General features: G+C 36.8%; 1 protein-coding gene across 1 annotated transcript; it reads right to left on the bottom strand.

Moving 5' to 3' along the window:
- Positions 1 to 3,709: 3,709 nt before the first annotated feature.
- On the bottom strand, positions 3,710 to 21,376 carry LOC150086075 (inactive pancreatic lipase-related protein 1-like). Its single transcript, XM_090373688.1, has 10 exons — positions 21,035 to 21,376; positions 17,315 to 17,592; positions 13,922 to 14,068; positions 10,309 to 10,417; positions 9,675 to 9,785; positions 8,738 to 8,833; positions 6,835 to 7,092; positions 6,429 to 6,561; positions 4,306 to 4,509; positions 3,710 to 4,065 (listed from the first exon to the last, which is right to left on the bottom strand). Exons 1-10 carry the CDS (start codon positions 21,153 to 21,155, stop codon positions 3,990 to 3,992), a joined length of 1,533 nt encoding a protein of 510 aa, XP_090229814.1. The 5' UTR covers positions 21,156 to 21,376; the 3' UTR covers positions 3,710 to 3,989.
- Positions 21,377 to 21,666: the final 290 nt, after the last annotated feature.

The following is a 21,666-nucleotide window of genomic DNA, read 5'->3' on the forward strand; positions in this document are numbered from 1 at the left end:
ATTCCCTCTTTAACCACTTTTAACAGTGTTTCCATTTTTCCTATGCCTCTCCTTAACTATTCTTTGCCACATTAAAAATATTTTACTCACACATTCCTTCTTCATGATTCTATTCTTTTTTCTACTTAATCTTTCTCCTTAAATCATAATTTTAGCCTCTTCTTTCTTAGCCCTTAACTAATTAACCCTTCCTTAACTCCTAAACTCTACCCCTCCTTTTTTTTTCTTTCTCTTTTCCCCCTTTTTTCCTATTTAATTCAGTTAGTCGGTTTCAGACGAGCATTGATTGCTTTTTCTCTCGTAAAATCTGATTTTTCATCCAACAAACTGACCGAAGAATAAATGCTATTACAGACACAATATTCCGACACTGGTGTTGTTGTAGGGTTTCAGGTGCATCAACAGCTTAGGCCATATTGCACCGTATATAACATATCTGTAAATTACAGCCCTTGTGGGTGGCACAGTTGGCAAAATCGCCGTCTCCTCTACACGCCAGATGGACAAGACCTGAGTTCGAGTCTATCGATGAAGCGAGGAATTTTTATGGGCCTTTTTCTTAGTCGGGATCAGGTAAGGGTAGCATGGTTTATCCTCCCGGAAACTCGTGTTTTTCGTCCAGAAAGACAAAATTTAAAGACGAAAAAAAATATATATATACAAGGAACAATATGGCCTTAGTCGCCATTGCTCCTAAAATCCCACTGCAACAGCAACAACTGTAAATTGTGTGTGTGTTCTGTGGTGATCTTCTGTTTGCTGGACGAAAAACCCGAGTTTCGGGGAGAAAAAACCATGCTACCCTCGCCTGAGACCGACTAAATCAGCCACGTTGTTAAAAAGGCCCATAAAAATTCCTCCCGTCATCAACGGGATTCGAACTCAGGTCTTTTCCACCCAGTGGGGGAGGACGGTAATAACACCAACTGTTCTACCATGAAGGAAACACACTGATGCTTCATAGTTTTAGTTGTCTTGGCGCTGAATACACACCACTACTATCACCATTGTAACCCTTCTTTCTTTAAAAATAAAGTTTCCAATATTTATTTATTTATTAGAGACAGAAAGAGAGAGAGAGAGAGAGATGCATAATACATGTATAACTCCCATGGTTGAATTCTTTGTTCTTTTATCTGTTTTTAATCTCCTTTTGTGGCACTTCTCTATTTCTGTTCTGCCCTAGAGATCGTCCAGTAGAGCGAAATGTATTTTGCTTTAGCTCGCGTGTTCGGAATCCTGTTATTCTCGGCATAGAGCGTACAAACACATCTTATTAATCCCTTCAAACGCTGTGACATTTTGTCGTTTCCTTGTGCAAACAATAGGGTATTTGCAACGAGAAATAGTTCCATTGTACGATCCCAGATGGTAGAACCTATCGCGCAGCATCCAGAAAGTTCTAGAAATACTTTTAGGCAGATAATGGGTTGGCGGATACAGGTGGAGGATTCCGTTTCCGAGGGCCAGCTTACATTTTCGTTCAATTCCCATTTCAGAAATTCACTTTGCCCTCTTTCCTTATCCATACTGTATAGAATTACCTTAAACACTAATAATATTACATTAGAAATACTTCTGCTTTTGTATTCATTGCACATATCACGGGTCTTTAATGTCTACCTATCGACAAGCCCTATATCGCTCTGCATTTCATGGCACTTCTCAATAACATGAACCATCTAATAAAGGCTGTCCTATGGATATTTTTGTATTTCCAAATAAGGAATCCCTTTTGTTGAGCCAGATGATATGTATTGTGTAACGCAGCGCTTCTTAAGACGATGTATTAAAAGCTTCCTCCAGTCTTCCAGTTTTGTACCAAACGGTGGAAAATATCGCAATCGAGTGCACGCCTGCCCCACTGAAGAGACTTAAAAATCCCAGGAAAGGAAAGGAAGGAAGGAAAGAAACGTTTCTTCTAACAAACTAGATAATAAATTTTTAAAATTTGCTGCTACGATCACAGCAATCAATCAAATATTTCCGAAGATAATTAAAAAAGAAATCAAGGACACCCATTTCGATGACCCTGTATATATAAAAAATATTAATAACTGGACAGTACCTATACGTTAATTTAATATCCTTTGATTTAAAATGAATACTACGAAAAAGAGTAAAATGTATCATTTTCATCAAGAGTGGCAACTAGAATACTTTTTTTTGTAATGATAAAAGAAAAATGTTGTTTGATTTGCAATGCTTCCTGAAACTCACTCCCTGGTAAATACCAATCGGATTTTCCGCCTAATAGTGACCTTAGAAAAAATAAATTGAAAGAACTTAAATCCAGATTATTCGCACAGCAAAATTTCTTCATTACGCCTAATTTACAATATAAAGCTGTAACTGTATTCTGCCACTAGAGAAGAACTGCTAGGTATGGTTTCGTTAAAAGAAAGAACCAGAGGTCTTGATATATTTAATGCATTCAAAAATTTTATTGAAAAAATTAAATTACCACTATTTAAGCTCGTATAAATAATAATAGATGGAGCCAAAGCAATGACAGGGCTGCATCTTAAGGGATTCAACGCATTGAGCCAAAAGGATGATGAATTCCCAGATTTTTTGAGTTACCATTGTATTATCCACCAACAAGTGTCAGCCAGCAAAAGATTAAATACTAAAAGTGTTATGTTATCAATATTATTTTCAATATATGACGCCATTTCGAAATTTCGCTTCTTAGTGCAGCGTCGTCAATTAGTCCTCCTTTTGAAGACCCTTTTCTATACTTCCACGAATTATTGAAACATCGGCCTTTAGTGACAGGATACGTATTTAAGACTAAATGTTCTGGACCGTGTTGCACCATAAGAGATCTGTTTTTGTGGGTATTAAAGTTCCATGTGGTCGGATCATTAAAATTCAGACTTACATGTTCCATTGCTGCCATCATTTTCTTCTACCTGAGTTTACCAAATACAGATCGGGCCACGCCCGATCTGTATTTGGTAAACTTAGGGGCGGTAAAATCATAGTCAACAACTATTTGTCTGTATTTGGTAAAATCATAGTCAACAACTATGAATCTCTGCAAGGACACAAGACTACATCCTACCTTAGAGGCAACTATCTTGAAATTGGATAAACGCTGGCAGCAAATCCACACACGTCCGTGCAACAACAATGAGCAGCAACCTGGTAATTGAATGTTTAATCTCATGCACGCAAAACTCTGTATTCATTAAAAAAAATTTGTCTTTAATGTCTTTATTCTGTTAGAATTGCCAATGAAGGAGTCCATTTAATCCCGAAAACTAAATGTCATTTATCGTTTATTAAACTTTCTGGATCAAACAGTACAGTACTTATTTATCATCATATAAGATTTATCATCATCAAATTATTTATTATTAATTATTTATTCATTTAATTTAATCATCATGGAAGCCATTCCATTTACGTCGGTATATCATAATCTTTCATAAGAAAGCGACATCTAGTGAATAAAATAAGCAATAATAACAATGACGTAATAACTAACCGACTAATAAAAACGAATGTGGTGTGTAATGAAAACATTTATGAATACTTTATTAATTACGCAATTAACAACATATACGCTGAGTAATAAAATAATGTGAGTGATGTGTAATAAAATATGAATATACAACACGCAAAATATGAATTAAAATATGAATATTTATTAGTGCTTTATCAATGGTTTAATTACTTACAATAAGCAATTTTATACATCTTGCGCCACATAGTGGTGGAAAGATTAACTGCTACAGTATTTAAAAGCACATATACGGTTCTTATCTCGAACTTCTTTATTTTTTTTCTTAATATTGCTTGCATTCAAAATCAAACCGATCACTTCGCTGAGATCGCTTGACTGCCAGTTCTGAAAATCTAAATCTCATACATGCTGGTTGTTTTGCATTTCTTTTGTAAGGTTTTCGATTTAATGATTTCTCAATCATTCAATTCACACAAATTCCGATTGCAAAATCAACTTCACACGATATTTACATATGTTAGCACAACCCTCCTCCAAATACGGTTCTTAGATTTTCTGGTGTTAAAGGTTCATCTGCGCCACAGAAAACCTCCCTATAAATAAATAAATAAATAACTGATCAGCGAAATGATTTTTAAAATAATGAACAACATTTCTAATAAGATTAAAATTTCATTAAATATCTTAAGCCTATTTAAATTATATTAGACTTTAAAACTTCAATAATATTTATTGTGATAATTTTGATTTGAAATTGAAATAATTTTCACAAATATTTTTAAATAATAAAATATCAGTTTTTAAACTTAAACGTTATTTGATGAGAAACTTACCTATAACTAGTCTCTAAATTAGTAATACGAAAACTATGTACATAGAGCTGGGGGAAAGTTGGCCGGTGATAGCGCTGATGTCCAGTACGTAAGTGTTCAGCTGGTTGAAAAGAAGACCATACCACATCTGTCCTAAGCAATCTACCGAGATTGGGAGAACTCATCAAAAAATCCACGCTTGTTCCTGGACTGAATACTACTTGACTGAATCAAAGAAACGAAATGAAATATAGTACATGCTGTTTATATACAGTACATGAATTCTATATACAGTAACCTGTTACTTGTAGCGTAGTGGTTAAGCACGAGGATACAGCAGCACATGAGTTGGAGTTGACTGTAGTCCAATCCCACATGGCTGCCAAATATAGTGGTCTTCTTGTAATTGTCGTGGAGTTTTAACAGAAAATTTATTGATTTTTTATTCATTTAATTTATAATTAATGGGTTTATGAGGTATAAATAGCCTTTTATGGAGAACATGTAGATAATTATAAAAGCCGGTATTAGCTAAATAGGAACTAGCTGAGGCATCTTAGACATTGAAGAAATTATAAAAAGCTGCCACTAAATTTATTTGAACATTTACTTGTCCTTGAATAAACAGGAGATTTTTGGAAGGAATATTTGTGGGCCGAGTTAGTCGGTCTCGTAGGAGAGCTAAACCTAATTAAAAATATCCAACGAAAATAAAGGAGAGAAACCAATAATAATAACAATAATGAAAGTTTTTATTGAATTTTTTTAGAGATTTCAAGGATACTGACCCCTCCCTACCAGATTGAAACTCAGACGCTCTCGTGGCACTTGGGAGACTCAATGTAATTGGTATTTTTGTCTGCCGTTCCCGTTTAACGGCGAAATCAAAGCATTGCAGCAAGATAGACAGACACCCGTCGCTGGTGTTTTACAGGAATGGAAGTTGCTCAGAAGAAAGGTAGGCGCTTTTCTCGCTTGGCGCATATCAAACTCACCCCCCACCCCACCCCAAAAAGAGTAATATCTCTCAATTCATAGTATATCGAAATGAAAACAGAAAGTACAGTGTAACTAGATAGAAAACATTAGTGGTCAAAAGTATATGGGAGGATTTGATTTTACTTTTAGATTTAAAAAAATATAATAGAAAAATTTTAAAAAATGGTGTCGGTCAGAAGCTATGCTAGCAGATGAAGAACATACACTGTTTTTTCTACAAAATCTTAGTATTTTGTATAGTTTCCGCTACTGGGTTCGAACTGGCGTATCCATTGCTAGTGATAGTCCATGAAAAGAAAGTTCCCTTTCTGCCTTATACATTCCAATAATACGAACTATATTCTCACTTTTTTCCATTAACTCTCAGTTATAGTGGCAACACAGTAAACGTTGTCACTACAAAGTTTTCAATAACCCCAGGGGCTCACATCTGATGAGTATGGGCTTGGCACACCCAGGGTCCTGAGCTGGACATCATCATCCTTCTCTTTCTTGGTGATTCCCTTCTACTTTTGACTCTCTCTCTCTCAGGGTAACTCGGAAATATGGCCGGTGCAGCATAAGCCTGAGGCTTATGCTGCACCGGCTATATAGCTAATAATAATAATATTTCCGTTCTATAACTTAGTCCAGTTTGACCATTATGCATCCCATTCTCACTGTCCCACTGTTATTTCAGAGACCATACTTACCTGTTTAGTTAAACCTTGAGCGAAAAGTTATACTCTAGCGCCATCTATCGGAATATTTTGAAAGTCTCTTCAATGAATCATTTTATGGAATAAAAGTGTAACCCAGTTTACTGAAAAAACATATAGGCCGTACAAATATACTGTATCGTATTTTTTCTTAAGAAATTGTTTTATTATATTAAAAAAAAGTTCTTCTTACACGCTGGCACGACCACATAAACCAAGGGAGTTTAAGTCATCTGACAACGAATATTATCATTAATTATGGTCTTCAGGAGTAACGTGAATTCTAACAATGGTCAACTCAAACACATGTATGTACTTCCGCGTGCACCCCTCCTAATTAAAAGCACATTTAAAGTATGAAACTTTACAAATAACAGCAATTATAGTATTGTGCTACATATACAGTATCGCAATGCATGATTTCGACATTGTCTTTAATGTACTTACTCTGTAGTAGCTTGAAGGAGCGGAGTCCTTCCTTTTGTACCGGCCAGACGCAGGAAAAGAACGCCAGTTTCATTGACTTGTCGGTGAGCCTCTTCATTACCTGAGAGCAACATACTCACGTGATAGTGGTGACCTAGAAACCGTTACAAAACAATAAACCCCGTTAGAAATACTACGGATGCTTGTTTCGAAGAAATTAGTTTTATTCATTTTAGATTAATTCGAAGTCGGATTTTAGAGTAAACCATAAATGGCATTAGGAAAATAAACCTTTTAGTTTTTACAGCATTTTTAAAATACAACAGCAGTGTATTTTAAAAATGATAGCAGAGAATATGTACCCTCAGTATTGGGTTATTATTTCGCGACACGCTGGTTGAGCAGCACTGGTGAAAAGTATACTTACGACAGTAAGGTTCTGCATTTCCAGTTTCCAAAAACATTTTAACTGGTTCGGGTCTCGAAAACCTCCTCCACTCATCTGCTCTGAACCCCATTGGTGCACAGAGAGACATGTCAATACCACAGCCTTCGGAACACCGTCCAAGACTGAAATTTGCATACGAATCACAGGAATATCCATAAAATGGACAGTTCATGTTGACTGACTCTAGAAATAAGTCAGGTGCCTTGACACTATTGCAACGCCGAAAGTGATCGACATCTATAAAACAAATAAGATATCATTAGTGCTAAAAAAAACATCTAATATGCTAATCTATTATAAAATTAATCAATAAATTTATTGATTAATAAATATTAAAGCCTGATCTCTTTTCCTAATTAATTAAACGTATTTTCATTAACTTAGCTTCGTTGCCAAGTGTCAGAGAATCTATCGAAATACACAAGCCACTTTAAACATTAAATGTTATAAATAATTTCATATTTAAAATTAAAAATTATTTGTTATAAACGTGGCGCAAAAGTCGCCGTCAAAGAGAAAATTAAATTTAGTGTTTGAATTTTATCAACTTGAAATATTTCTCGATTCGATGTATAATGTCACCAAAAATTATGGGAAACCTGTCGGGAATTTTGAGGATAGTTAACTTTCGGGAGAAAGTCTAGGTTTGTCTAGGGCTGTTTAGGTTTCCATCTAACACCATTGTTGTTGTCAATTTATTGGTAAATTTTTCCGACCGAAGCTGTGTAGTACATTAACGGTCCGTCATTAAACTGATTAAAAATTAATTGATTTGATAAAAACCATCTATACAAACCCTCTTATCTTTTGTACAAGTAAATTTAGAGGGCTATAACCTATATATTTCATGCACACAATATGCAACGATTTTGTAATCCTGCAATGACATCATTTCTTATCAGTTTTTTTAATACAAGTTATGTACAGAAAATTCCAGCAACAAGAAATCTTCATTTTCGGTTGAAGAATTCATCTTACAAACAAGGAGCACTGATGATACCAATCCCCCCCCCCCATCCCAACCCATTATTTAAAATCCCAAAATGGCTTTCATTGTTAACCAATTATTTATTCCTGACAAGATAAAATGTTTTTTTATCTTTCTTCACTACCCTGAGTCTAGTACCACACAGTTAGTACGTTACTCCGTGATTACTACTACCCATATGGAATACTTTGCATTTGTCAATGTTATCCTCCAGTTTCCACTTCTCAGCCCATTTGCCTAACTTTTCTAGATCCTGTTGCAGTAGCATACTGTCATTAACAATCCTGTCAACCTTTGTATCATCTGCAAACTTGTACATTAAGCATGAAATATCTTCATCCATATCATTGATAAATATAGAAAACAACAATGGGCCTAACACCGAACCCTTGGGAACTCCACTAATAACATTAGTCTACTAAGAGCAGTGTCCCGAAGAAATAAAAGCTTGCTTTTATTCCTTCAGTGATACATCACCATATTTTTCCGTAGTAGTAAAAAACCACAGAAATAGTGTAAATGGCATCGATTTATTTGTCGCAATATGAGATACAATTAAATCGATGTTAAATCATCACGTTACAAACTACGTGATGAAGTTAAGTTATTAAAACACTTACGTAGTGCTATAAATTTTGGTTTCTGTTGATTAATTTAGTTGGTTAATTTATAGTATAAATAAATACGTTTGTTACTTAAATAAATGTATTTTTTACACAAGCATAATATTTTAAATTAAATTGCTTTGAAAGAAGAGGGCGTTGCACAAGTGAAATCTTTCAATCGTCTTCTGCGTGAGCGCGTGACAAATGATAGCTTCCGGCATTCTCTGTTTATTAGCTTATCATGACGTCATTATTAGTGAAAGTGTTCTGTATTTGCAAGTAAACTTACCAGCGTAACTTGCAGAATGGATACTACAACCTTGTCTTCTCCATCCTGGGGTTGGGTAGAAGTCTACGTGACCGCATGCTTGAATCATTCCTGGAACTAAAGGAAAGAGGAAAAAAATAATTACGTGAGTTATTGCTTTGATATTTATAACCGTGTCATTTCTAGCCTTGATTTCTAGCTTAACGTTAGAAAAAAAGTCGATAAATATGTGGTGGGAGGGAACCTTGGTTTTTATTTAATTTAAGTCACATGACTTATGTACCTGAGGCAACTGCATTTGTTGTTTATGTAGAAACAAGGGCTATAAACGTATCAGTGTTATTGAGGTGTAATGTTATAAAAAAAAAAAAAAAAACACAAATTACTACTTTCGATCATAGAAACGTAGTGTGTGCGTGTGTGTGTGTGTGTGTGTGTAAAACTGTAAAAATAATACGTTTAATAGTTAAAATATTGTCCATATATTTGCCCCATACTTAATATTTTAATTACATTCCTTCTTTTATCGTTGTTATTTATTTGTTTCTTCGTTCATTTTCCACTTTTTTTTTCATATTGCCTATATATATATAATATATATATGTATAATATATATGTATGTGTGTGTGTGTGTATGTCTGTATATACATATATATGATGTTTGTATACGTGTGTGTGTGTGTGTGTGTGTGTGTGTGTGTGTGTGTGTGTGTGTGTATATACATATATATGATGTTTGTATACGTGTGTGTGTGTGTGTGTGTGTGTGTGTGATGCTGAAAACATGCCATACATATGTGTGTGATGCGCAAAACATGCCATGCCTTGACAAAATAAAAGGAACACTTATAATATAGAGTAAAATATATATATAATATAGAGTAAAATATAAAATACTGAATGAAAAATATCATATATAAACTATGTATTAGCAAAAATAAAATATATTCTGGGAGACCTGGTGAATTACTGCCATCTGTGTGAATAACGTCAACAAATTGAGCATCTAAAGGATCTAATCGCACTCTAGGATCTGTGTTTTCAAAGTATGGTCCTGCAGGATCGAGACCTAAGAAATTAAGAAACATCTAATTAGATTTTAGTGCAATTATACTTTAAAACAGACAGCTAAAAATAGTAATGTAAATAAAATATATTTTTTTCATGGGATTTTCACCCCAGCGCGAGCTTTTTCAAGATTAGGCTGAAATATAAAAAATAAATAGCAAATATTCATGATTTTTATGTTTTTAAGTATTTATAAACCATTATAGATATATAAACAAAATAAATATTTATATATCGGTAGAAAATTATAAATAAAATCATTGGAAAAAAGATATAAAGATTTAAATAAGAACATAATTATAAATATAAGTTTTTTGTGTGTTGTTCCAGGTTGTTTTTGTTTTCTTGGTTGTTCCAGGTTGTTTTTGGTTTCTTGGTTGTTCCAGCGTTTAGTCGGTCTTCTCCCCAAATTCTCATTAATTCGAATCACAGAACTTAGCGAACTACTAACAAACAAACAAGATCAGATGGTCTTTATTCAATTTATGAAAGATATCTTTTCAGCAAAGATTTTATTTAATTACCTGTTATTCTAGCCAGTCGGGGAAGTTGTTGACCGGTGTAACCAGCTGCATGAGCACCCAGATTATGGCCAATGATGTGAACATCGCTAGCAGACACCCTGTATCTTCTCTAGTACCCAAAATAGAAATCAGTATCTTAGTGAACTTTCAAGAAGAAATTAAATATGATTGTTATCTTTTTATAGCGAATGAAAGCTTAGTTTATGTTTAATAGAATAAATACATTATAAATTTCAAAGCTAAAATTAATATTAAAAAAAAGAAAGGAAATTTTTTCTTGTATAATTTAGAATCATGAATTATTTATATTTGTATTATCTCTATTCTAAAATTGGGCTTTTGCTTATATATTATATGTATACTGGAGTATATAGCGATATGTATCTGGCCACTTACTTCGCAAAAAATGACGAGAGGGCCCTTCGAAACTGTCGTCTGGGAATGATTTGTACAATATTTGAACTTGACAGATCTACAACACGCGACGCAAGAAATTTTTATGGTTGTTTATTTATTTATTTTATTTATTTTTTTTTTCAAAACGTGGATGAGTTAGTTGGTCTCGATAGAGTATTGCGTGGTTTCGTGAAATTCGTGTTGTTCGTCCAGCAAATAGACTGAAGAATAATGACATACATTAAGGATACCTCATATCCTTAGTTACTTTGTCACTTAACACATGTTCGATGGGATCAAGTCAAGGAATTGGAAGGCTTCTGGAACAGGGTGTAGTTATTAGTCAGAAAACTATTCCTGCACACCTCTGGTCCAAGGGTAACGTGTATTTTTGCGGTGCATTGATGGTACCATTGGTGTCGGTCGTCAAATGTCCTCAGACCAGAACACCTCCATCCCCAAGGAGACAATTTTGTTTGCTTGTGCTTGTTGTAGGGTTTTAGACGCATCAGCAACTTAGGCCATATTGCTCCGTATATATTATGTCTGTAAATGGCGTATGTTCTGTGGTCGATTTGCTGTTCGCTGGATGAAAAACCCGAGTTTCCGAGAGAAAGCCAATGCTGCTCTCGTCTGAGTCACCCACATTGTGAAAAAGGCTCATAGAAATTTCCTCACGTCATCGATCGGACTCGAACTCAGGTCTTTTCCACCGGTCTGAGGGGACCGCGATTTTACCAACTGTATTACTATTATACGAGGATTCCTCAGATAAAAATGGCTATTTTTGATATGCTTCCATTAAGGATTTTTATCTCAGGAGAACTCGTGAGGTTTTGCAAACAAAAGTAAGAATTTTTTTCTCTTTTTTAATTCATGCATGTCCTTCATGAACCCATTAAATCCATCAGTAAATCAACTAGTGATGCAAATTTAAAAAGGTTAGTACGAAATAATTAAAATAAGTATAATTGTGAGGATATTTTGCGGTAATCGAGTTCCAAAGAATAAAAATTTTGCTTTCGTCCATTTAAACAGTGATCCACTCCAGGAAACTCAAATCGGTCCATTCTAGGAAACTTATCGGCTTTTTTTATATTATTGCAAGTTAGAAATTCTATCAACTTTACACAGGAAATAAGATAACAACTTGAAATAAACTGAACTATTCAAGTTAATCTTGTTTGTTTTCTTAAACAGCTAATACGATAATAAATATCATTAAAATTAGATCAAGTCTGTTCAAAACATACTTCTACAGTCCACTGGACGTGCTGTCTCAGAGGTAGATACCTCCTCACCTTGCGCCAACGATCATTCCCTAGTTGAAGACCCATTGTATCACTGCCTCTTCCCATGCAGGTTACGTGTAAAATTACGTTCCAACTGTATACATACCCACACATGACCGTTGAGAGCATTCATCCGGCCGAGTTTTCTATAGAGCAATCGATTTGCTTCTACTGGGGCTGGTGGTCATATTTCAGTGCCCTTTCAGTGTAGAAAGGAAAGCCAGAATACAGTTGGCAAAGAATCACACCGCATCAGACTTTTAAATAATCTTATAATAATCTTATATTATAAATAATCTTTAAATAATGGAATAATATGCAACCTTATATGTACCAAAATTTGGTCCAAAGCCTGAAATGGGTGAGGACATAACTGACTGTGGCCAAAATCGGAACAAATACCCTATTAGCAATGGAATTTCAGACACAGTACTGCTTCTGTTCGTTTGATCTGTCCTAATATAAATAGGAATTATAGACTGGATTGTTGGCAGTAACCCCTTTAGCTAGCGAGTTGTTAATCATTGGAATAAGTTGCCTCTGTGAGTAATGAGGCCAGCGGGTTGAAGAAATTCAAAGGCCAGTTGGATCGGTACTAACGGAAGAGAACAAGGTATAACTAACTAACACTTAAAAGTACTTATAAAAAAATCCTGATTCTGTAAAGTTATATTCGTTGTTCCACATTGATAACCATTCTGTTTAGTATCTTGGATGTCTCTGATGCTAGAACAGGACACCACTTGAGATAAAATTATCAAGGTTTATCGAAGGTAATTGTACATGGTAAATAAGAGCAGGTCGGGATAACAGAGAGGATCCATCGGTGGATTAGGGATCAGTTGAAGGACAAAAGACAGAGGGCCGTCGTAAATGGGTATTGCTCAGAGTGGACTGCAGTAGCAAGTGGAATCTATTTGGGATCAGTGCTGTCATACCTCTTTTGTTTGTCTCTTTCTAAATGATATTGGTGAGGGAATACAGGGGCAACGTCAAAGTTTGCTGAAGGCTTCAAGGTTGAGAGCGTGATTAACGATTGGAATCGGGCTATGCCGCTTCGAAAGGATTTGGACCGATTGCAAGTGAAGTCTAAAAAATGCCATCTAAAGTTTAATGCTACCAAATACCAAGTAGCTCACCCGGGGAACAGAAATCTAGGAGTACGTTGTAAATTACTAGGAGGAATTAAAGGATGTTCAGGAAAAGAAAAACTTGGAGTGCGTTTTAGAAAGACCTGAAATTCAATATGCAATGTAGGGAAGCGATAAGAAGGGTACATAATGTTCTGTCTATGATTTACCGGAATTTTGCAAGTAGAGAGAAGAAGATCATTACCCCTGTCTATAAGATGATGGTGCAACCTCGCTGGGAGTATGGTATCCCAGTCGGGAAGCCGTATCTAAAGAAAGATGTAGAACATCTGGAGAAGGTACAAAGAAGAGCGACTGGATTGGTGAGCGGCACTAAGCGTTATCTTTACGAGGAATGACTTAGAAGATGTGGTCTGCAGAGTTTAGCAACTAGACACCTTAAGGGAGGGATTTGATTGCATAGTAAAGTAGACCTTAGAAGTCTCCGAGGAGGATTAGCAAAATGAGTGAAGAAGGAATATTCTCACTAATGTGTGAGACAAGAACCAAAAACGCAAGCATGAAATCTTAGGGAAGCATATGAAATAGAGCTTATGAAGTTTACCTTCGGGCAGCACGCTGTGGAACGTTGGGATAATTGTTTAAAAGAGTCGCCGAGGCTGAGAGTTGGTCAAAATTCAAAGAAGAATTGGATAAGCCCCCTTTGAGGTTGGGAATAATATGAGATAGTGTGTTTTGCTTTTTTTTTTTTTTTTTTTTGATGTGCAGAATAAGTACGTTTCATGGTATCATTTTACCAATAAGGTGCTATTCCCCTAAGGTGGTGCCACTTACCTGAAGATATTCGATGAAATCTGCCACAACAACACCCACTGCTCTAGTATTGGCTACGGCCTGTGCATATTGAGGTGCAGCACCAATTCTCCAGTCAACGGAAATGATATTAAAATCTTGAGCAGTCAGAAGTTCTCTGACCAGATCCTGTGAAATATAAATTGAATGCAATAAGTGTATTAACAGGGGTGGTCAGCTAATTGTATTTATTTTTTATTTATTTCTGCAATTTAAATAAGAATTGAGTTGAATCTCTCTCTCTCTGTCATAGTTATCGGTGTGTATAAATTTACAAGTTCATAATCTTATATGACTAAATGGAAATTTCAAGAAATATGCGATGATAATAAATTCTGTTAGTCATTAACTGCAATTCAAAATTGTTTTCTTGGACAGCATATGGTCCTTCCAAGATGTCTACTCGACAGATGACTAAATGTCATTGCTAAGTGCATTCATTTCCGTCTTTTGTGACACGATAGGCCGGGAACTGCAGTCGCCTTGATACATTATCTACTTCCTCTTAAGCATATCATCTCCCGTCGATGGTAGAAACCCATTTTTGCAAATCTCTTTATGATCTGCCATTAGTTCCAGCAACAATTCATAAAGGTGACTAACTTCCTGGAAGAGAGAAAATTTCCCAAATTACTTCATCATTAGATATTCTAAATTACCTTCGTTCTTCACGGGTAGTTAACGTAGACTGTCTGCGTTTCTCTAATATATAACCTTGATTTCCAATCTGCTACGAGACTTTATTAAATTTAACTTTCACTGACACAAATGAGTTAGTTCTCAGCAGGTTTATTTAAATTTAGTGCTTCATCCTTTACTTGGGGCTTCAAAACAAGCCAAGGTAACAGGACCTTAGCGAGAAGTAGTTGGCTTTAAAATTACCTTTAATTACCACTGGCTCATTGTCATTTTCAGTTTTCTCTTGAATTGGGCAAACTGATTAAACCAGAAGATTAATTATGGCCATAGTGTCCCCTTTGACGGAACCTACACAAACTACACTATATTGCGAAAAGTAACCGACCACCTTCATGTTTCAAAACACCTTTTATTGATACGATATCTAATAACTATCGACCTGCATTTGCCTTAATTTTACATTCCAACCTCGTCCGTAGACTCCAAACAAATTTTTGATAACAAGAATGCGGTATTTTGGTCCAGTCCTCCTTCGGTACAGATGTCAGTTCGGTTGCTTATTTCGGGCGTGTTGGTCTGGTGCGAAGACGACGTTCTATTTCATCCCAAAGGTGTTTTCCCCAGTGGGATTAAAGTTAGAGCTCTGGACAGTGCATGAAGCTTTTGCATGCCAATGGGCTCCCTCCCTCCCAAATTTTAGGAAGAATGTCTGTCCAGAATGTCAGTTCATTGCATGGTATTCATTGTTCCAGGAACGATGACCAATGGTCCCAGTGGTACTGTGCTTTTTTTGTCTGTGGTTCTCAGTTGGGACAACTCACTCTGGTAAATAATTGTTCTCCGGCATCCGCCCGATCCAAACAGCCATCAGATTGGAAAACCGTGTACCGTGATTCTTAACTCCATAATACAGTTTTCAAACATTCCTGTGACAAATTACGATGGGTTATGCACCAGGCAAGTTGATGTGTGCTATGATGTTTGGTCTGTGTGCTGCAGCTTTTCCGTAAAATCTGATTCTGTAGAACTTCCTACGGCCTCCTATGTCGGTATTTACGTGCCACTCTTCTGATCACCTGCCTGTTAATTTCTGTGGTCTACCAGAACGTTTTCCGGCTATAGCAGCACCATGAATTTTCTATTTGGTGATTACGTCAGCCACCATTAATCTTGGACGTTGTTGTTTTGCTGCAATGGCAAGATTAGATTGACTGCTAATATGGCATCTTATGAGTCTCCGATGGAAGACTCTAAGCTGAACACCTCAACTCATCCATTGTATTTTGTTGGTCTGCTGACTTATAGAGTGAACAGAGTTATTTTTATACCTATCTCTGATGCGGGGATGCGGTCGTTTCATTTTTTTTTTTTTTTTTTTTTTTCAAATCTTAGGGGCATCCGAAATACTTTTGGCTATGAATATAGCGTTTTCATAGCCAAAGAGGCTATGAAAACATAGAGGATTGATACAATACCCATAACAGCAAAATGCAGGGGGTTTAACATATTAAACTGAAGATAATAACAAAAATGTTATTTACAGAAGATAGTTATTTACATGAGCTTTTATCTTTTTTTAACCATGGTAGTCATCAGAGTGTCATGCTTTGCAGATCACTGCTCTGGAAACCGTATAGGCAACCACTCAGCTTAGGATGAGAACTGCTCCCTGATGACACGTCTTCTGTGGGTTTTGTCCTCAGTAAACTCGAAGTCCGCATCCATCTTTTGAACGTTTTGTATCATTTCCATTCTGTCAACTTTCTTGAGCATCCGTGTCACAAGTGATGGAAGGACTGTTAAGGATGGCAAGGGATTCTCCATTGATACAGCCGCCAGAAACTAGGCCTGTTTATTTCGCCCACTGTCATTTTTATCATATTTAAGACAGATTCAATAGAAATCCGTCTCCTTTACTATGCAAGCCATCTTGTGAGCATAAGATGAGAGTTTTTGATTTTTTAATATACAGTATATCGTACATTGCAGAATCCCAAATATGAGAAGCACCCCAATACTTCATAACCTGAAGCGTTGTTGTCATTTGGCTTAGCTATCTGTGGTAACTATATATATATTTCCTTCTTAAACTAATTGCTGGACAAAATTAACAGAACAAAATGTTTTCATGAATATTTTATTGTGAAAAGTGTCTCCAATTACATTATAAGGCGAATTAGAAGGCGAATATTTGATATAATAGGCATCCTGGCATTGAAATTCCGAGTATCCAATGGAAATCGATCTACCACCTTACAGAGCCGCACATTATGCAAATTATTCATGCCTATAAAAACACGGGTTGCCACCACATCATTTCATTTCCGTTTTTTGGCTTACTCCGTGGGATAGCCACAACTCCAGTACTCCAGATGGCAAGTCATCGTCATTTAGATGATCCTTTGAGATGGCGGGTCGTTAGACAACTTGAAGCCGAGCAGTCGCAGGCGGAGGCGGCACGTTGGCTTAATGTGTCACGCAGTGTCGTCTCCGCTCTATGGAAGACATTTCAGAAGACAGGAACCATTACAAGAAGAGCTGGCCAAGGTCGCCCGAGAGCTGTTTCATCCAGAACAGACCGTTATCTGGCTCTATCCTGTCCTGTCATCAACTGTATAATATTTAGAAAGAAACAAGATGAAAGGTGAACTAAGTTAAAGAGGAATGAAAGATAGGGAAACGCTGACTGAAATAATTTTCACTCAGGCATCTAGCACGGTCATAATTTAAACTCACCTTAATCCAATCTTGAAGGCCATTCTCTGTGAATCCGTGAATGATGATTTTGGTGGGGTTCAAAGGGTCAAAATGAGACTGTGTGAAACTAGCATTACTACCGGGCCTAACTCGTTGAAAAACATCGGGACTCCTCCTGGTGACCAGCAAAAATTGGATATCCAATAGGTCTGGGTGTGATGGGAACAAGCTGACCGGCCGAAGTGATGAGAAAAAGGGTTCCCCGATAGAGAAACAGCCCCATTTATCGAAACATCGTGTCAGGAGGCCATCTTTATCTGAAAAAAAAAAAAAAAAAAAAGAGATATTTTTAAATTCTGGTATCCTGAAAAAGAATCAAAATTCTTGCCCTGAAACAAAACACTAATCAGTTCGTTTGAAACTAATCAGTTAGTTTCAAAAGGGGGACTTTGGGCTTTTGATATCAGATTTTCAGGGTATACAAGACAGCTTAATATTTTAAAGATTCGAGTGAAAACATCTGTCAAAGGCGCCGCGCATATGTATTCAGCAAATACCAAAGATGCCAGAAGAGTTATCAAGCTGTGACATGTTTCCGATAGGTATTTAAAATGTTCAGCGTGGAATCATCTATCCGTAAGAAATTGGAACATCTGTTGGTGATCAAATTTTTAACAAAAGAAGAGAATATGTCCACGAAAATTCATGTTTGAGCGCATAATGTTTATGGCGAGTTTTCGAGTTTTCTTGTTTGTTTGTTTTTGTTGCTCTATAATTTCAATGTGTTCAGGTGAAATTTTAGATTACGCAATTCAAGTGATCATTCGGGTGGTGGAGGGGTATTCCTGCATTATTCAGGCTATTAATAGAAATGTGATCATCTCAAGTCTTACCAACAAGAGCCTTTGTTCCTCCAACTAATCTTGTTGGTCTTCTCTGCATCTGTTCCAACAGATCTAAGTCCAGAATGTCATGGGAATGTGGAAGTTAGCTTATTACTTCTCTGGATTGTGAGTACTTTCTAATGTTTAGATACACCCACGAAGCAAAGAAAACTGGGGAGTAGGAGATAGAAATAGGAAAAAATACCATTGACCAAGGTGGCGAGAAAATTTAGGGAACTGTATACGAGGGAATTAACTGAGATGAGTATTGTATTCAAAATTGTGTTATATCTTAAATTGGCCAACTTTGTATGTGCGCGCGCGCGAATACTTGTCTGGCTCCCCTACCACAGTGGTGCCTTAGGAGTATCACAGTGGATATAATCACCATCCTCTCCCCACAAGGGGTAGAAAAAGTCTGAGTTCGAATCCCGTCAAGTGTGTGTGCGCGCGCGCGAATACTTGTCTGGCTTCCCCTACCACTGGCGCCTTAGCGGTAGCACAGTGGATATGATCACCATACTCTCCCCACAAGGGGTAGAAAAGGCCTGAGTTCGAATCCCGTTAATGAAGCGAGAAATTTTATGGGCTTTTTTCACAAAGCGACTGAATTAGTCGGTCTCGGGCGAGGATTGCATGGTTTTATATCCCAGAAGCACGGGTTTTTCGTTCAAATCTATACTGACGCCTCATAGCCTTAGTTGCTTTGGCACTAAACATACACACTCACACGTCGATGATATTTAGGAAACTTAGGAAATTCTAAAAGGTAGTAAACAGTAATATAATAATGAGGCAGTAACACAGTGCCCTAAAATTGTTGCGGCCAGGATTTAAAAAGAGGAGAATATATCGCTAATAAACCCCTACACTTCCCCAACACACACCAGTAGATGGTACCTTTCCCGAAATTAAATAGATGGGAGCCCACTCCACGTTATTTACAGATTCATAATCATTTCCATACGTTGGGAATCAGTTTATAGGTTAATATCACGTCCCGCTGTTAGGGACAAATAGCAATTAATCCTTGGCTGACACAGATGCTTAAGGAAACTGCGTGTCCGACAGTAGAAAGAGGACAGTGACTTGCATGTAGCACCAATCATGTTATAAAATATATACGAGGTGTGGCAATAAAGTGCCCAGCTGGTGCTGTTGTGATCATGTTCGATTAGTTTTAAAATGAACTGAAGTGATATGTTGTAGTTCAAACTTCCTCCAACAGATGATGGTATAGAGATTGTCTAGTAAATGGACAGCTTGCAAGTAACAACTAGTTTCGTTAGTATCGTTCCGTGTCACGATTTTGCAATAGACAACTAATGAATATCAAATTTTGCATTAAAAGAAATGTTAAAAACTGTTTATGGTGGTAAAACATTATGTCGAATGGTAATAGCAGTTCAAAGACGGACGTGAGGATGTTCGCGATGACCCAAGAAGTGGGTATCCGTTGATCTCTCGAAATGAGAACAGAATCGCAAAATTTCCGGAAATTTTGGCAAGAGATCATCGTGTGACCCTCAGAATGACGGCTGATGAGTTGGATATGAATAAGGAGGCGATTCGTAAAATCTGCATGAAGATTTAGGGAAAAGGAAGGTCTATGCAAAAATTTGTGCTGCATAGCCTCACGGGTGAGTAGAAACAACGAAGAGTGTCATCATACGAAGACTTCATCCAGACTTGTCAAGATAATCCTAAATTTTCTCGATTGTACTGTCAGTGGAGATGAGTGTTGGGTGTTTCAGTACGATCCAGGGACGAAGCGTCAGAGCATTCAGTGTAGTTCAAAATCATCAACAAACCCAAAAAGGTGTCTTTTACAGAAGTCCAGGATCAATACAATGCTGATCATGTTTTTCGACAAACGGAATGTGATTCACAAGGCATTTGTATCTGAAGGGGAGAGAGTCAATGCTGCGGTGCTTCAAAGACTATCGAAGCGCATTTCCACGGGTGAGGCCGCAATTTTGAAGGCGACTGGTTCTTGTTGCATAACAATTGCTCCGCCTATTCTGCACTTGTTGTGAAGAGATTTCTGACGAAACACAGTATTGTATAGATTAACTATCCATCCTACACTCATAGATGTAGCACCAGCGGATTTCTTCCTCTTTCCCCAGCTGAAAACTGCCCTCAAAGGAAAGAGATTTCAAGATGTTTAGGATATAAAGAAAAACGTAACCTCCGAACTAAACATAATCTTTTTGGATACCTTCGCTGAAACTTTTAAAACGGTGTAATAAGTGCATTGAATTAGGTGGATTGAACTGAATTGAATTAGGATACTTTTGAATAAAAATAAAACCGTATTTGATCTCCTTTACAGTGGGTTCTTTTTATTGCACCAGTCCCGGAACTTTATTGCCACACCTCATAGTATTTACCAATTCGCTTTGGTACAAGTCCGAAACATCAAAAAACTGTTCCACATCAATGGAACATTCACTTTTCCGACTTTTAAACAAGGGGATAGGGGACAGATAATTGAAATTTCAGGCATTTCCCAAAGTGAATATGTAAATCCTGGGATTTACGGGATTTCGGACTTTTACAGTAATCATACATTTATTCATAAAGCTTTTTAGAGGGTACACACACTTTCTTTCTCTCTCTCTCTCTCTCTCTCGTCCAGTTTCACTTAATCCAACTTAAACATATAGGAAAAGCGACACCTAAGTTTTTTTTTATTATTCTTTTCCTTATAATTCTTAAATGCGTCGGGCTTTCTACATAATTATAGAATTATTAACGCTTTCATTTCATGTAGAAACTTGACTTAATAATCTTTTTTTTTCTTTTTTTTTAATATATATATATAGTTGTAATAACAGTAAGGTGTTGTAACAACAGTAAAATACGAACTTACCTGAATCAATCTGCTGTCGCTCCAGAATTCGGTCTTGCTCTCTTTCAATTTGTCCCTTAACTATTGCAAACACCAGTGAGTGTAATACCAACAGTACTAACCAATATCTTACATGCGTCATCTTCTAGTGCAGCTTCCGAATTGAAGAGGTAAGACGTTTATCCACTAACTGCCGACAGTCACCTTGTAAACACGGACCTCAGTCGTACACATCGCTATATGTGTGTCGGGGGTGATTGCGTACTCTGTCCAATTAGGCCCGTTGTCGTACATTTGTACGCGATCCAAGGACGCAGGAAGGGAGAGAGGGAGGGGGAGTTTAAGAGGAGTGAGCATTTCCCCTGGGCGGTGTCCCAGTGTGCCTCCTACCGTGACGTTTGTAGAATAAGTGAAAGTGGGTACCAGTTTCTTGAGGTTCCGTAATATCCGTTGTCAGGGTAATGTCCCATCCATTCAGCTCACGGTGTCTTAATCTGTCTCGTGCTTTACCTTGAAGATGAGAAACAAATGGAAGATGTGGTCTTCTGATTACACAAAGGTTTATTGTCTCGCTGTGCTTATTTATTTATATTTTCATCTCTTAACTATTCCAGGAAAGTTTCATTATCTGACTGCTCCATCTTGTTTCTAAA

The sequence above is a fragment of the Mastigoproctus giganteus genome, chromosome 5, assembly GCF_048544385.1.
Source record: "Mastigoproctus giganteus isolate SK-2022 chromosome 5, ASM4854438v1, whole genome shotgun sequence".
NCBI classification, from domain to species: Eukaryota; Metazoa; Arthropoda; class Arachnida; order Uropygi; family Thelyphonidae; genus Mastigoproctus; species Mastigoproctus giganteus.

What these genes read in the sequence shown, in the direction of transcription:
- LOC150086075 (XM_090373688.1), bottom strand. Translation starts at nt 21,155, where the DNA reads ATGACGCATGTAAGATATTGGTTAGTACTGTTGGTATTACACTCACTG. An exon ending in ATTTCATCGAATATCTTCAG is followed by an intron (nt 10,418 to 13,921) that starts GTAAGTGGCACC and finishes TTTGGGTACTAG; the next exon opens with AGAAGATACAGGGTGTCTGC. An exon ending in AAATGCAGAACCTTACTGTC is followed by an intron (nt 6,562 to 6,834) that starts GTAAGTATACTT and finishes AACGGTTTCTAG; the next exon opens with GTCACCACTATCACGTGAGT.